The sequence below is a fragment of the Micromys minutus genome (assembly GCF_963924665.1).
Source record: "Micromys minutus genome assembly, chromosome: 15".
NCBI classification, from domain to species: domain Eukaryota; kingdom Metazoa; phylum Chordata; class Mammalia; order Rodentia; family Muridae; genus Micromys; species Micromys minutus.
In genome coordinates this window covers 39,072,980-39,087,884 of record NC_137984.1, presented here as the reverse complement: position 1 = coordinate 39,087,884, position 14,905 = coordinate 39,072,980, and the positions used below count along the sequence as shown (strand labels likewise).

The following is a 14,905-nucleotide window of genomic DNA, read 5'->3' as shown; positions in this document are numbered from 1 at the left end:
CTTAAATAGAAAATGTGATGAGAGAGCCAATTTCTATTTTTAAGAATCATTTGTTAAAGTTTATGCCACAGGACCTCCTACGTCAGCAGTTTCTTCAGTTGTCACCTATAATCCTGAAATACACACACGTACATATGCGCGTGTGCACACACACACACACACACACACACACACACACACACATACACACACACATACACACACACACACACACACACACACACACACACACACACACTCCAGCACATGCATGAGAAAGGGAGAAGAAGGTTCAGTTCTGGAACCTAGACAGAGGTGGAGGGCAGGAACCAAGCATACTAATCTATCCTAAGACCCCCACATACCATGGTGACAAGGCTGCCCCGAGTATAAATTTTAAAAATTATTTTACAAAGGAAAGGAGAGTGCTCCAAGCTTGGAACAAGGTGGATGGCTCTGGTTCTTATTTGGGATTACCTTGAGTTCCTGCGGAAGTAGGAGCCAGCGGACTCCAGGGAGGTTGTCCAAAAGCACAGCACTGGCTGCATCATACTGCTGGGCACTGGGACTGGCGCTGAGATGTAATTTACCAGGCCGGAGAGCTCGTTCAAAGAACAAGCTAAAGAAATGATCCAGACGAGGCACGTTCTCAACCTGACAAAAAGCGCTGGAGAAGAAGGAGCAGGAAGTGAGCCCAGCTGTGGAGGGGCCCATGACCTGCACTAGCTCAGGGGACTGACTGACACGCTCTCCTCCTGTCCCTGTAATTATGCTACTGCTGTGGGGTGACTGAGAGAAGACACCAGAGAACTGCTGGGCCAACACAGGGCCATGTGCACAGGAAAAAGGCCAAAGCACACACTTCCTTCCTCTCTGCCTTCCAACCACTAACAATTCCCGGTAATGCCTTTCAGGTAATGGAGGACAAGAAATAGATTCTGAACTCTGCAGTACATAGATTTGGCTTTGAATTGTTCTTACAAGGCAACTCTCATACAGCCAATCAATAGGCCTCTCTCTGAATTTTGGTTTCCAACTTAAAACCGGGGTTAATGTGATCAATCCAACTGACCTTCAAATCACCTAGCCTCACTTCTTATGGTGTTTATTATGAGTATATGGGAAATACAAAATACAAAGCTAAGTTACTTTTTGCCTCAATTGAGGCACAAGCATTGGAGGGACGAAGGGAAGGAAAAAAGAAGGACTACAGAGAGACAGATGGGCCTGGAGAGATTAAATAGCTGATTTAGACAAGCAAGAGCAGCCCAGCATTAATCATGACTATTCCTTGGACCAGCTCAGGAGATGACACAATGGCTGGCTTGTATCATGCCGAAGTAACATCTGACTCATCCTGCAAATATTTAAGTGCCTACTTTGTCCGTTCTCTGCTAAGAGTACAGCAATAGAATCAGACAAAAGACAATGAGCGCCTGCTGAGCACACATGCTGATGGACGAAGGCAAGGAGATGACAGACAGGTGGATAGATGGACGGTTAGGTGTTTTATTCATGTTTTTATTTTGAAGAGACAATCTGCCAAAACCTGTGAGGTCACATGTCCCTTCAGCTTCCCAAAGAGCTGCAACTGTAAGCACACAGCTTTGTACCCAGTGAGTTTGCTGTTTTATAATAACTGTGAAACACTCTGAAAATAGGCCATTGAAGTTGATATCCCTGTATGAAGAAGACCCAGCAAGAGGGAAGAGGGCAGAGTCTATGGTGGGGTGGCATGGTTTGAGATCTGATCAGATAGGTAGATGGGACCCAGGTAGTAATGCTGGTCATTCTAACTGCTTTACAGAAATTAATTAATGGAACAAAAATAAAGACAGAGACCTAGAAGCAGCTACTGTAGTGCCACGGAGCAGCTATTAGGCAGAAAAATGGTGAATACAGAGCGGACTGAAGTGGACAGGCACTGTAGAAGACAGTAAGGGGACAAAGAAAGGAAATATATCTTTAATTCAGTCACAACGCTAATAGGAGCTAGCTCACAACTTTAAATGGTCATTAAGTCTTGGGACATTTGAAAACCCTTTTTGAAATCCTTTTATAGGAAAATGCTTAAGAATTGTTACAAAATATCTATTAGTAACTGCCTACATTCATATGCTTCTTAAAGAACACAGGCATTCCCATTTGTTTCCTTAGTTTGTATAGGTTTATGTTAAGGTGATACATGATTGGACAGTGGAGAGGTAGGCTGAGAAAGGCTGGAGGAGCGGAAGAGAGGGAGGCTGTATTGGAAGATTGATGGAGGGGAAGATGGAGGCAGATGTGTATGTCTCTCTCAGTGCATCTCTAGCTTGATGAGGTTGTTATGGTTATTTCTAAGGGTTTCTATGGGTCTAATTTATCTTTTCTGGATGGGCAGTTTATATCTTTGTCTTCTGGTTGTAAGCTTATTGTGTAGAGGGTTTGTGGGTCGAGATTTTAACATATAAACCTGTTCGATAAGTTACTGGGCTGTGGTCATGTTTGTACTGGGTGGTGGAGGAAAGGAACATGCCCGGGCGATTGTACCCACCCGGAGCAGAAGCAACAGGGGCAGTGAAGTGAACTGTGCCTGAGTTCTTACAGGCTGCCTGGAGTGCCAAGTTGGAGATCCCCGCAGTACCAGATGGCCCCTGCGGGAGCCCACAAAGCATGGGATAAAAGGTTAAGTCACCTTATTAATATTTACCGCAACAGGTTTGCCCTTCAAATTCATGTTTGAACAAGAAAAAATTAATTAAATTTGCTGCTACTATAGAGAAACTTCCATATCAATAGGAGGTGAAGTGCAGAGAAACTAGGTCCCTCGACCCTTAACCTACTCTGTGGACCATACAATAACATCAGTAGTTTGTTGACATGCATGAAATCTACCACAGAATGTTGACCCATGATAATCTCTCAGTTTGATTCTTGATAATCAACTAGGGCACAATACAGCAAAGTCTGCTACTCTAACAGATTAGCATTCCTCATACGATTCCCCACAGTCTCACCCTTAAATCATATTAGTAAAGGGAAAAGGTGCTTGTGTTTGGATGGCCAGCCTTTTGTACCTAATTTATTTGGAAGTTCCTCATAAGTAATCAAGTCTGGGAGGAATGTGTCTACTCACAGGTTCATATAGCGGGAAATGTGATTAAAAAAAATGATCTCTCCAGTTTAACATAATCACAAAAGTTCATCCCTGATGCCTTAAGCGCCATCCCACTAAGTTTGTAATTATGTAAGTTTCCCCTTACACAATCAGAGAGAGATAGTTTAACTACCTTTCAGTTTCTACACTGGTATACTCTGGTGTTCTGAGCAGAGGTATCACTTGCCCCCAGAGGCACTAGAATCTGTAGAGATCCCACTGGAGAAAAATATTTTCCAGACGTAATTCTGTACATTCAAATGATTAGCAGTTACCTCAATTTTTCCTTCAAATCAAGAAATATGTATCACATTATAAGACTAAAAACCAAAAGCACCTACAACAGGCCACAGCTCCACGAATGAGTGACAGTTAAGCTCTTGACCCTATAGGACACTGTTATCATCCTCCCCAGGGCTCAGGTAACATCTCAGGAGAAGGTCAGACTCAGGAGTAGTAGAGGGAGGCACAAAGATGTCCTCAGGATCCAGCAGGGCCTTTGTACTCTGAACTCACTACAGCTACAGTTATCTGCACAAGACCTGTACAAGATTGCACCTGTAGGCATTTCTACAAGGATGGGGAGGGGCCCCTAGTAAACAGTTCCCAATAATGCTCAAGCTCATGTCAGCAACCCTAATAAACTCAGTGGGTCACACAAAAAACATCAAAGAAGGAGGGGGCTTGCTGGGAAGAGAGACAGTTTCAGGAGGAGGTGACAGAGGGTCATGAAGAGTGAACATGACTACAAATTTACAAGAAAAGAGAAGCAGACCGTAAGCATGAAATGGAACACATACTCATCATGTTTTACAGAGAATACATGAAGGAATACACACAGCACTATAACATTCCATACTGTGCATCTGATTCCTACTAACTGCTGTATTTGCTTATTTTGTTGAGATGAGGTCTCTAACTCAGAGTGGCCTGAAAACTACTTAAGTAGCCTAGGTCAGCCTTGAACTTACAGTAATCCTCCTGCCTCAGACTCACAAATGCTGAGTTTACTGATGTGAGCCACTATGTCTAGCTAAATGCACATTTTTGATTAATTTTTTAAAATAAAGAAACATTTTGGGGTAGTATGACAGCAAAGAAAACACAAAAATTTACTTAAAATCTTACTCTTGTCTATATGCTACATAGACATGTGTTATCTATTTGCCTCTAATCAAAAGAACCAGTATGTACCAGTTATGGTTACTGTACATCACAATATAGGTCTTGCTGGAATAACTAGATCCTGTACTAATTAGTAGTTTGTGTGAGTTTCCACATAGTACATTGTGGGATATAAAGTGGAAGGAGAAATAGCATCATGGGTTCACTAAAAGCCAGGCTTGGCGGTTCACATCTACAGCCCCAACACCTGAAGGCTGAGGTAGCAGAATCCTGAGCTCTTACCATCCCAGCCTACAGAGCAAGGCCCAGGGCAGTGTAAGCTACACAGCAAGATCCTGTCTTGAAAATTCATAGTTGAATTAAATAAAATTGTAAAAATAGAGAAAGCGTGAGGGAACTGTCACAAGGCAACGAATAAACCAAAATGTCTGTGTCTCAAGCAAGAGGCATGGCCAGACACAGAGGAAGACACAGAAGACCCTGGACATGAGACAGATTCCAGAGACACTCACCTGTCTAAAGAGCCATACATGAACTTTAGGGTTTGGGCAGCATCTTCTATCATGTTTCTTAGTTGGGGAAGAGGAACTCTTAAAAAAAAAAGAAAGAATCTGTGATATGACAAGATGTCTTCACACGTACATGTTTGTGGGTTTACAAGATGTCTCTATACATACATGTTTGTGGGTTTACAAGATGTCTTCATACATACATGTTTGTGGGTTTAAGATGTCTACACACACACACACACACACACACACACACACACACACACACGATTGTGAGTTTACTCAGCTGCAGGCAGAGCTATAAAGGGTGCTACCCCTAGAGGTAGGAAGTCACTTGGCATTGCAGAGTCACTGTTTTACCAAAGATATCAAACATCTGAGAGAAAAACTCTATGCTGAGCCTTGATCCCCATATTCTCCAGTGTGAATAAAATATGGGCTCACTAAATCCAAAGTGCATTCTTGTGAAGTCTGAGTGGAAGAAAACACTGCACCCAGTTACCACTGTGTTGTCTATACTGACAGCCCCAAAGACACAGGCAATAACACTTCTCCAGTGCAGCGCCTTGGGATCATGAGCCCTTCACGAGGAGTTTGCTTTTTGACAAAAGCAGCCTGTTTGTAATGAGGCAGGCCTTGTTAAGTATTTTACTTTTTGCTGTTGTTGTTGTTGCCATAGTTACAGAAATGTTTAAAGGGAAACAAAAAGATACCAACTCACTCTTCAGCAGGCAGGCCAATTAACAGCAACTTGTCAGACTCTTTCAAGTAAGCAACGTGAATTTGTTTCCCATTTAAATGGAGGGACGAGCTAAGAAAAACATAAATTCAAGATGCGGTTAGAATATCATTAACTGTTACGAAGTTATAAAAATATCCTTAAAAGGTTACATATGGTATAATTTAAGAACCGAATTGCTTAGTAAGCAAATTTTTGCCACATACCTAACTGCCACACAGAAAAGGCAGGGGTTTTGTAACAACAGGAAAACATTTGGAATTACCTCCAAACCTCCAAGACACACAAAAGTAGAATCATTACATGCCTACAATCCTGGCTTTCAGGGGGTTACGGCTGCAGCTGAAGGACTGCTATGAGTTTGAAGCCACTCTGAGTGACATAGTGAGTCCCGGGCCAGCAGGGCTACATAGTGAGACCCCGTCTGAAACTCGGGTATGTGTGAAATGTTCTGTTGTCATGAAGTAGCTACACACAGGATATTTTTAAAAGGCTTTGTATCCTAGCTTATTAATTCCATAGACTCTCTGGGATTGCCCATGTATGGGCATAATCACTACAGAGATTATAGAGAAAACAAAACAGTGACTGCCCCCGGAGGATGACAGGTTACCTCATGCCTTATCATTACTGACAAGATCTAACTAGTGAGTGAAATAGCATCTATCCTACACAGCAGAGAAAGACAAAGAACAAATCTACATGAAAAACCTTAAGTGTTGTTTAAAAACATTACTCTAGAGAGATGGCTTACTAGTTCAGAGCACTTGCTGCTCTTCCAGAGGACAAGTTTTGTTCCCAGAACTCATGTCAGGTATGCATAAGTGTCTGTGACTCCAGCCTCAGAGAATCTGATACTTCTGGCTTCTATATGCACCTATACTCATGTTTGCAAAGACATGTACCCACATAGACACACACACGTGTTCACATACATACCCACACACAGACACATACACGTGCACACATACATGTGCATGCACACTTGTTCACACAAATACACATACCCACACACAGACACATACATGTGCACAGATTTTAGAAAGTACTTTAAAGAAACAAATGAGCACTCATTTTATGATTCCACTCATTCCACTGCCCAGATCTCTGCCAGGTAAGGCTAGCAAGCCAGTGGGTACCAGGGTGACAAGGGGCACAGGGTTTCTTTTTAAGGTGTTAAAAGTGACATTGACCGTGGCCAATGTCTCTGAATGTACTTGAAACTATTTACTTGTATACTTAAAAAACAAAACCAGACTTACTTGTTTTCATTTTATGTTTTCTGTATAGCCATGTGCTCACCTGGTGCCCCCAGAGGCTAAAAGAGGGCACTGGATCCCCTAAAACTGGAGTTACAGATGATTTGAGATACCATGTGGGTAGGTGCTAGGGATAAAACCCGGATCACCTGCAAAAGCAGCCGGTGTTCCTAACCACGGAGCATCCCTCCAGCTCCTATGCCTATACTTTAAACCTGGGTAAACTGTATGATTAATGAAGTATAGCTAAACAAAGCTGTTAAAAAACAGTGTGTGTGTGTGTGTGTGTGTGTGTGTGTGTGTGTGTGTGTGTGTGCGTGCGTGCATGTGTACTATAGTTTGAGTATGGAGGTTGGTGGACAACTTAAAGAAGTCTGGTTTTTTTTTTTTTTCACCATCTGGTTCCAGGGATTGAAAGGTTGACAGAAAGCACCTTTCCCCATAAGCCATCTTGACAACTCAGAGACAACATTTTCATTAAGATTTGTAACTGCAGGTCAATAACCAACTCTGTTAATTAAATGATGCTGGAAAGCCCCAGACCTGCAGCTGAATTAAAAATACACACGAGATAAAATCAATGCTTGGCCTAAACAAATGCAGCTACCCACCCACAGCAGAGATTTTACCAGAGATAACTAAAGGGGAACATGAAGACAGAGTTAGACGTTGTTACCTAGTGACCTGCGTGCCAGTCACACTTCCCAGCATGTCACAGAGCGTGAGAAAAATCCCCCTCACACTCTTGAGTTTTTGCGATGCATCAGACACTGGATAATGGTAAAGAATTTCCTGCTGTTGGGAAGGGAAACAGATGATTAGCCTCCTGGACACTGACAAACATTTGTCCCAAAAGTTCAGAGTTTGCATTAAGAACAAAACAGGAGTCCTTTCAGCGTCAGTCAGAGCTTCATCCTGCCACAGGACAGAGCCGTGCCTGGTATGTTAACACTTCAGTAAGCTCTTCAAACAGTTTAGAGACCACACGGACCAAAATCTACACAATCAAATGAAATGATTGATTTCAAATAGTGCTTTAAGCTTTAATCCCCACATGAAGCCCACAGGAGTCTTTACTTTCTTGGACCTTAAAAGATCATTTTGATGGCATTATTAAATATTTACTTATTTTACAAAGTGAGAATACCAAACCGAAGAAGTACAAACAGGAAGGAGAGAATATCACAGGATTATAAAATCTGACTTAAGTCCGAGAGGCTTAATTAGCACAAATTAATTTATATGACAAACCACTTTCTATTTCAAATTATGGAAAATGCTAATTTACAGGACAATTTACAAAATGCTAAATGCTTTTTTTTATTTTCAGTGAGAACCTATTTCTAGGAAACAGAGAGCTTGAACAGAAATAAAATAATGAATCTCCACGTAGGAGCTCCAGTGTGCTGATGTTCCAAAAGCAGAGATGTGCAGTGTGAGCCTCTCTTCCTGCTGGGACTTAGGCAACATCTATTTTTCTCACACGGCAAGCTAAAAAAATCAGACAAAATTAAAACTTGTAAATAGAAACCATGACGAATTCAGAGTAACTTCCAGTTGCTCTAGTTGCTGCAATGTTACGTCAGGAAGTGCACAGTCCTGCGGGTTACACGGGCCTAGCTTTCTTTGGTTCTCTCTCTAAAGACTGTTAAACATCCGTATGAGAAATAGTTACCTGGTGTGGGGTCCACGTGTGCACACATCTACATTATCACAGACATGTGATGACACACTGCATGCCTAATGTTTGTACTTATTAAGAATGCCTAAGATATGTAAAATATTCGATCTATGCTATAAGGTATGTTTGCCAAATACACTGAATAATATGATTCAAATGTTTTGTACTTTTCAGTATGAAAATAGCTACAAAGTGCATAATTTTATCATTTATTTCTAGAAATTAAGTCAAATGAATTAAAATCTATGATGTAGACATAATAAATTTAAGCCATGTCCAACAAATACTTCCATTCTGTTTTGTCAAAATACCAAATGCTATTTTAAATAGTCTTTGACTAGATTTTTACAAGTCTCAGTCTTGTAATTTAAAGACAAGCTCTGTATCAATTATGTAACTCCGAGGAAAAGAAACAACCCTATGACATTTTTGTTGTAAAGTATCATACTAGTAAAAAAGGCCATTTAAAGAAGGTTGCAGAGTAGTCTTAAAAGCCTTGGTATTGAAGGGCTGGCAGGCTCTGCAGTGCCCAGCCAGTTTAATTAGCTGCATTTTTAAAGCCCTTGTTAGGAGCCTGCACTTACAGATGCTTCCACTCTGCATGGTAAGAATAAAGAGCCTCTCCTAATTATGGTATTGATACAGAACTGACCACATTCAGGAACTTGTTTATTTGTGAGGCTTCCGCACATTTTCCCAGGGATTGATAGGCAATGACGTGTGGGCTCAGCAGTCTCCTGACTAGAAAGGTTTGGGATAGTACCTCAGAACCTGGGGCAGGGTGGGGGAAGGTTAAAAATGCTTAAAGGTCTCATTTGTTCTAAAGATACAAGGAGCCTGCAAAGTGCGAGAAATGAGAATTCTTTTTGCTGGGTGTCTATGTATTACCCAGAGCACAGAAAATGCCAAGTAGTACCTCTACAGCTAAGCTGAGCTTTACCATTTGCAATTTCTTATTAAACAAACAGAAAAAGAACACAGGGAAACACAAAGGACACGAAGGGAGCGTTTGGTCTTTCCCTGTTGCTTAGAATACCTGGATGGGGCATCTGCTTTTCTCTTGTTTGTTCTAAAACACATTGTAACATGTGATACAGGAGGATAGAGATAAGACACAGATAAGTCATATAATATGCATAACATGGCATGTGATATGCAGGCAGCAACAAGGCACATCTAACTCCCTTCTGTTTCTTCTTTAAGTCTAAGGCTGCAGGATGGAAGGGCTCCCCACTCCCTTGGCATATGTGAGCAGACTCTCACCTCCTCCCTGACTACCTCTGACTGGAGCTGCAGGGTGAGGTACATGGTGATGTGTGGGATGCTCAGGGTACTTTGCTGGAGGGCATCAGCCTCTGACCCGCAGAGGAGTTTCACCAAATCACTTGTGCTCGACTGGGTCTTTTTCTTTGGTTGGGCTGGTTCCTTTTTCACAGCATATGCGTTTTCAAACGTTAGCTTTACCTGAAAAGAAGAAAACAAAAAGTCTGGGATTTCAACAAAGCGAATACCATTTTATTTATTTATTGATTTATTTTAACAAAGGTGCTGATAGGTATAGCCAGGAGTTCACAGGATGGAGATAGCACCTCGAGTAAGGGCAAAAGGGAGGATGGTGAGTTCCCTCGTATCCTTATCTAGCTCGTTGCAGTGGTGGGGGCAGATATATGAAATGACAAATGTCTACTGATTGAAAAGTATAGTGTTCCATACAAAAATACACTCATGGAAATGCAGTAACTGACTACACAAAGAAGCACCACAGAAGAACAGAAATCCACATCGTATGAGTGTAGAATAGTCATTGTACGTCTTGAACGTTAATGGGTCTGACTCCTCAAATGCAGTGAAGAGGGGGAGACTGGAGATCAAGGTCGACCTCACACACTGGGAGTTGTCCTTCCTTGCAAATGCAGCAGGCCTCAACTATTCTTCCTTCAGACAGTCTTTACAATCCTTTAAAGGGCCAAAGACAGCTCTATCACACAACCAGACACTGGCATGTGGCACCCTGCACCAGTAGGAGGATTATCTGTCACTTTTATCAGGATAGTTTTAATTTCACAGCTGATGTCAAGATTGGTCAGGATCCAGTATGGCTGTTTTCCAGCTACTGAAAGGCACCTTCCACTTCTCAGGTACCTCCTTTTGGAAACAGAGACACTTAGCCCAGTGCCAGGTGGTCATCAACAACCCACCCATTCAAAGATGCACCAGTGAGAGCATTTGGTGAATGCTGCTGATGTCATCATAAACTCAGTAGCCACACAGTGCTCTAAATATTTATATTAAAAAAAGGTCCCTTTGACTCATGTCCTGCCTGCAGATTGCTGAGTACCCAGAGGAGCCTCAGGAGGCTCTCCCTCCTGAGCCCAACAGCGAGTCCACACTTTCTCTCCATGGACCATCTGGGGAGAGTCCACAGGAAACCCTCAGGGCAGAAGAATCAGGATGTTGCCTGGGAACTGGCTATTCTAGCCTCCATCTGTGCCCAGAGCTAGAGCCGGCCCACCACCATCTAAATTCACAGCCTGCAGGTGGAGAGCTGAACACCCGGGAAGCAATCTCCCTCCTGAGCCCAAGGCCCACAGAAGAGACACGCTCCAGTCAGAGACAACAAGATCAACCATCACAGATAACAAGATGGCAACAGGCAAGTGCAAGAACCTAAGCCACAGAATACAAGACAACCTGGCAACATCAGAACCCAGTTCTCCCACCACAGCAAGTAGTGGATATCCCAACACCAGAAAAGCAAGATTTCGACTTAAAATCATTTCCACATTGTGTGTGTGTGTGGGGGGGAGCCCCAAGAAGCAAGTGAATAACTCGCTTAAAGGAAAACAGGAGAAACAAGAGAACACATGTAAACAAGTAGAGACCCTTAAAGAGGAAACACAAAAATCACTTAAAGAGCTACAGAAAAACACAACCAAACAGGTGAAGGAATTGAAAAAACTATTCAGGTTCTAAAATCAGAAATAGAAAAAATAAAGAAATCACAAAAAAAAAAAAAAAAAAAAAAAAAAAAAAAGACAGCTCTGGGGATAGAAAACCTAGGACGGAGATCAGGAGTCACAGAGCATAACCAACAGAATACAAGGGATGGAAGAGAGGATCTTAGGGGCAGAAGATACCATAGAAAACACTGACACAACAGTCAGAGAAAATGCAAAACTCAGAAGGCTCCTAACCCAAAACATCAAGAAAATCCAGGACACAATGAGTAGACCAAAACTAAGGATAAAAGGTACAAAAGGGAGCATAGATTCCAAACTAGAAGGCCCAGTAAATATGTTGAACAAAATTATAGAAGAAAATGTCCCTAACCTAAAGAAAGAGATGAGCATGAATATACAAGAAGCCTACAGAACTCCAAATAGATTAGACCAGAAAAGAAATTCTTCCCGAAAAATAACAGTCAAAACACCAAATGTTAATAAAGAAAGAAAGAATACTAAAAGCAGTAAGGGAAAAAGTACAAGTAATATATAAAGGCAGACCAATCAGAATTACACCTGACTTCTCAACAGAGACTATGAAAGCTAGAAGATCCTGGACAGACATCATACAGACACTAAGAGAACACAAATGTCAGCCCAGGCTACTATATCCAGCAAAACTCTCAATTACCATAGATGGAGAAACCAAGATATTTCAGGACTAAACCAAATTTACACAATATCTGTCCACAAACCCAGCCCTACAAAGGATTACAGATGGAAAACTTCAACACTAGAAGAGAAACTACACTCTAGGAAAAACAAGAAAGTAATCTTGTTAAAAAAAAAAAAAAACAAAAAAAACCCAAAAGAGGAAAAGCACAGAAACACAATTCCACCTCTAACAAGAAAAATAGCAGGAAACAACAATCACTATTCCTTAATATCTCTTAACATCAAAGGACTCATCATGGAAGCAGAAACTGAACAGTGAAACTCACAGAGGTTATGAACCAAATGGATCTAACAGACATCTATAGAACATTTCATCCTAAAATAAAAGAATATACCTTCTTCTCAGCACCTCATGCTACCTTCTCCAAAATTGACCATATAGTTGGTCACAAAGCAGGCCTCATCAGATACAAGAAGATCGAAATACTCTATACTCCCTATCAGATCATGATTCAATGATAACTTGATCAAGAAAGAAAGAAAGAAAGAAATCAAGGATGTTTTCGAATTTTACGAAAATAAAGGCACAACACACCCAAACTTATCGGACAAAATGAAAGCAGAACTAAGAGAAAAATCATAGCTGAGTGCTTCCAAAAACAAACTGGAGAGAGCACATACTAGCACCTTGACAGAATACTTGAAACCTCTAGAACAAAAAGAAGCTTATATACTCAAGAGGAGTAGACAGCAGGAAATAATCAGACTCAGAGCTAAAATCAAACAAGTAGAAACAAAAAGAACTATACAAAGAATCAACAAAACCAGGAGCTAGTTCTTTGAGAAAATTAACAAGATTGATAAAGCCTTAGCCAGAAGCATACACAGAGTATCCAAATTAACAAAATCAGAAAAGAAAGGGGAGACATAACAACAGAAACTGAGGAAATTCAAGAAATCATCAGTTCCTACCAACAAAACTAGAAAATCTAGAGGAAATGGACAATTTTCTAGAAAGACACTAGGTACTAAAGTTAAATCAGGACCAGATTAAACCATCTCAACAGCCCCATAACCCCTAAAGAAATAGAAGCAATCATCAAAAGCCTCCAGAGCCAAAAAAAAAAAAAAGGCCAGGAACAGATGGTTTTAGTGCAAAGTTCTATCAGACCTCCAAAGAAGACCTAATACCAATACTCTCCAAACTATTCCACAAAATAAAAACAGGGGAACACTACCCAACTCATTCTTCAAAGCCACAATTATGCTCATACCTAAACCACACAAAGACCCTATAAAGAAAGGGAATTTCAGACCAATTTCCCTCATGAACACTGATGCAAAACTACTCAATAAAATTCTTGCAAACAGAATCCAAGAACACATCAAAACAATCATTCACCACAATCAAGTAGGCTTCATCCCAGGGATTCAGGGATGGTTTAATATATGAAAATCCATCAACATAATTTAGTATATTAACAAACTCAAAGAAAAAAAAACATGATCCTCTCATGACACGCTGAGAAAGCATGTGACAAAATTCAACACCACTTCATGGTAAAAGTCTTAGAATTAGAAAGATCAGGAATTCAAGTCCCATAAATAAATATAGTAAAAGCAATATACAGCAAACCAGTAGCCACATCAAACTGCATGGAGAGAAACTTGAAGCAATCCCACTAACTTCAGGGACAAGACAAGGCTGCCCACTCTCTTGCTACCTGTTCAGTAATGTACTAGAAGTCCTAACCAGAGTAATTAGACAGCAAAAGGGAGTCAAAGAAATACAAATTGGAAAGGAAGAAGTAAAAAAAAAAAATCACTGTTTGCAGATTATATGATAGTATACTCAAGTGACTCCAAATCTTACACTAGAGAACTCCTAGATATGATAAATACATTCAGCGAAGTGGCTGGATATAAAGTTAACTCAAACAAATCAGTAGCCCTTTTCTATTCAAAGGATAAACAGGCTGAGAAAGAAACTAGGGAACTGACACCCTTCATAATTGTCTCAAATAATATGAAATACCGTGGTGTGACCCTAACAAAGCAAGTGAAAGATCTGAATTACAAGAACTTCAAGTCTCTGAAGAAAGAAATTGAAGAAGACCTCAGAAGATGGATAGATCTCCCATGCTCATGGATTTGAAGGATCAACATAGTAAAAATGGCCATCTTGCCAAAAGCAATCTACAGATTCAACGCAATCCTCAACAAAATTCCAACTCAATTTTTCATAGAGTTAGAAAAAGCAATTTTCAAATTCATTTGGAATAACAAAAATCCAGGATAGGAAATACTATTCTCAAAATTAAAAGAACTTCTGAGGGGAATTACTATCCTTGACCTCAATCTGTATTACAGATCAACTGTGATAAAAACCACTTGGTACTGGTACAGAGATAGGCAGGTAAATCAATGGAACAGAACTGAAGACCCAGAAATGAACTCTCACACAAATGGTCACTTGATCTTTGACAAAGGAGCTAAAAAGATTCAGTGGAAAAAGGACAGCCTCTTCTACAAATGGTGTTGGTTCAACTGGCAGTCAGCATGCAGAAGAATGCAAATCAATCCTTTCTTATCTCCTTTAACAAAGCTCAAGTCCAAGTGGATCAAAGACCTCCGCATAAAACCAGGCACACTGAAACTATTAGAAGAGAAAGTGGGGAAGAGCTTAGAAGACATAGGCACAAGGGAAAACTTCCTGAACAGAACACAAATGGTTTATGCTCTAAGATCAAGAATCAACAAATTGCAATAAAATTGCAAAGCTTCTGTAAGGCAAAGGACACTGTCAAAAGAACAAAACAGCAGCCAACAGATTGGGAAAATATTTTACCAATCCTACATC

The 14,905-nt window shown here is 40.7% G+C and overlaps 1 protein-coding gene across 3 annotated transcripts in view; it reads right to left on the bottom strand.

Annotated features, from left to right (window-relative positions):
• The window catches only part of INTU (inturned planar cell polarity protein), a gene marked incomplete at both ends in the record, with an annotated part of 73,077 nt that overhangs the window by 18,165 nt on the left and 40,007 nt on the right, over positions 1–14,905 (bottom strand). For 2 of the 3 annotated variants that reach the window (XM_080929651.1, XM_080929649.1), the window contains 5 exons: positions 457–646; positions 4,753–4,830; positions 5,471–5,560; positions 7,424–7,542; positions 9,692–9,892. In XM_080929651.1, the coding sequence (XP_080785777.1) occupies positions 457–646; positions 4,753–4,830; positions 5,471–5,560; positions 7,424–7,542; positions 9,692–9,892 (678 nt within the window). The remainder of the gene's footprint in view (positions 1–456; positions 647–4,752; positions 4,831–5,470; positions 5,561–7,423; positions 7,543–9,691; positions 9,893–14,905) is intronic. The other variant, XM_080929650.1, reaches the window with a different exon arrangement.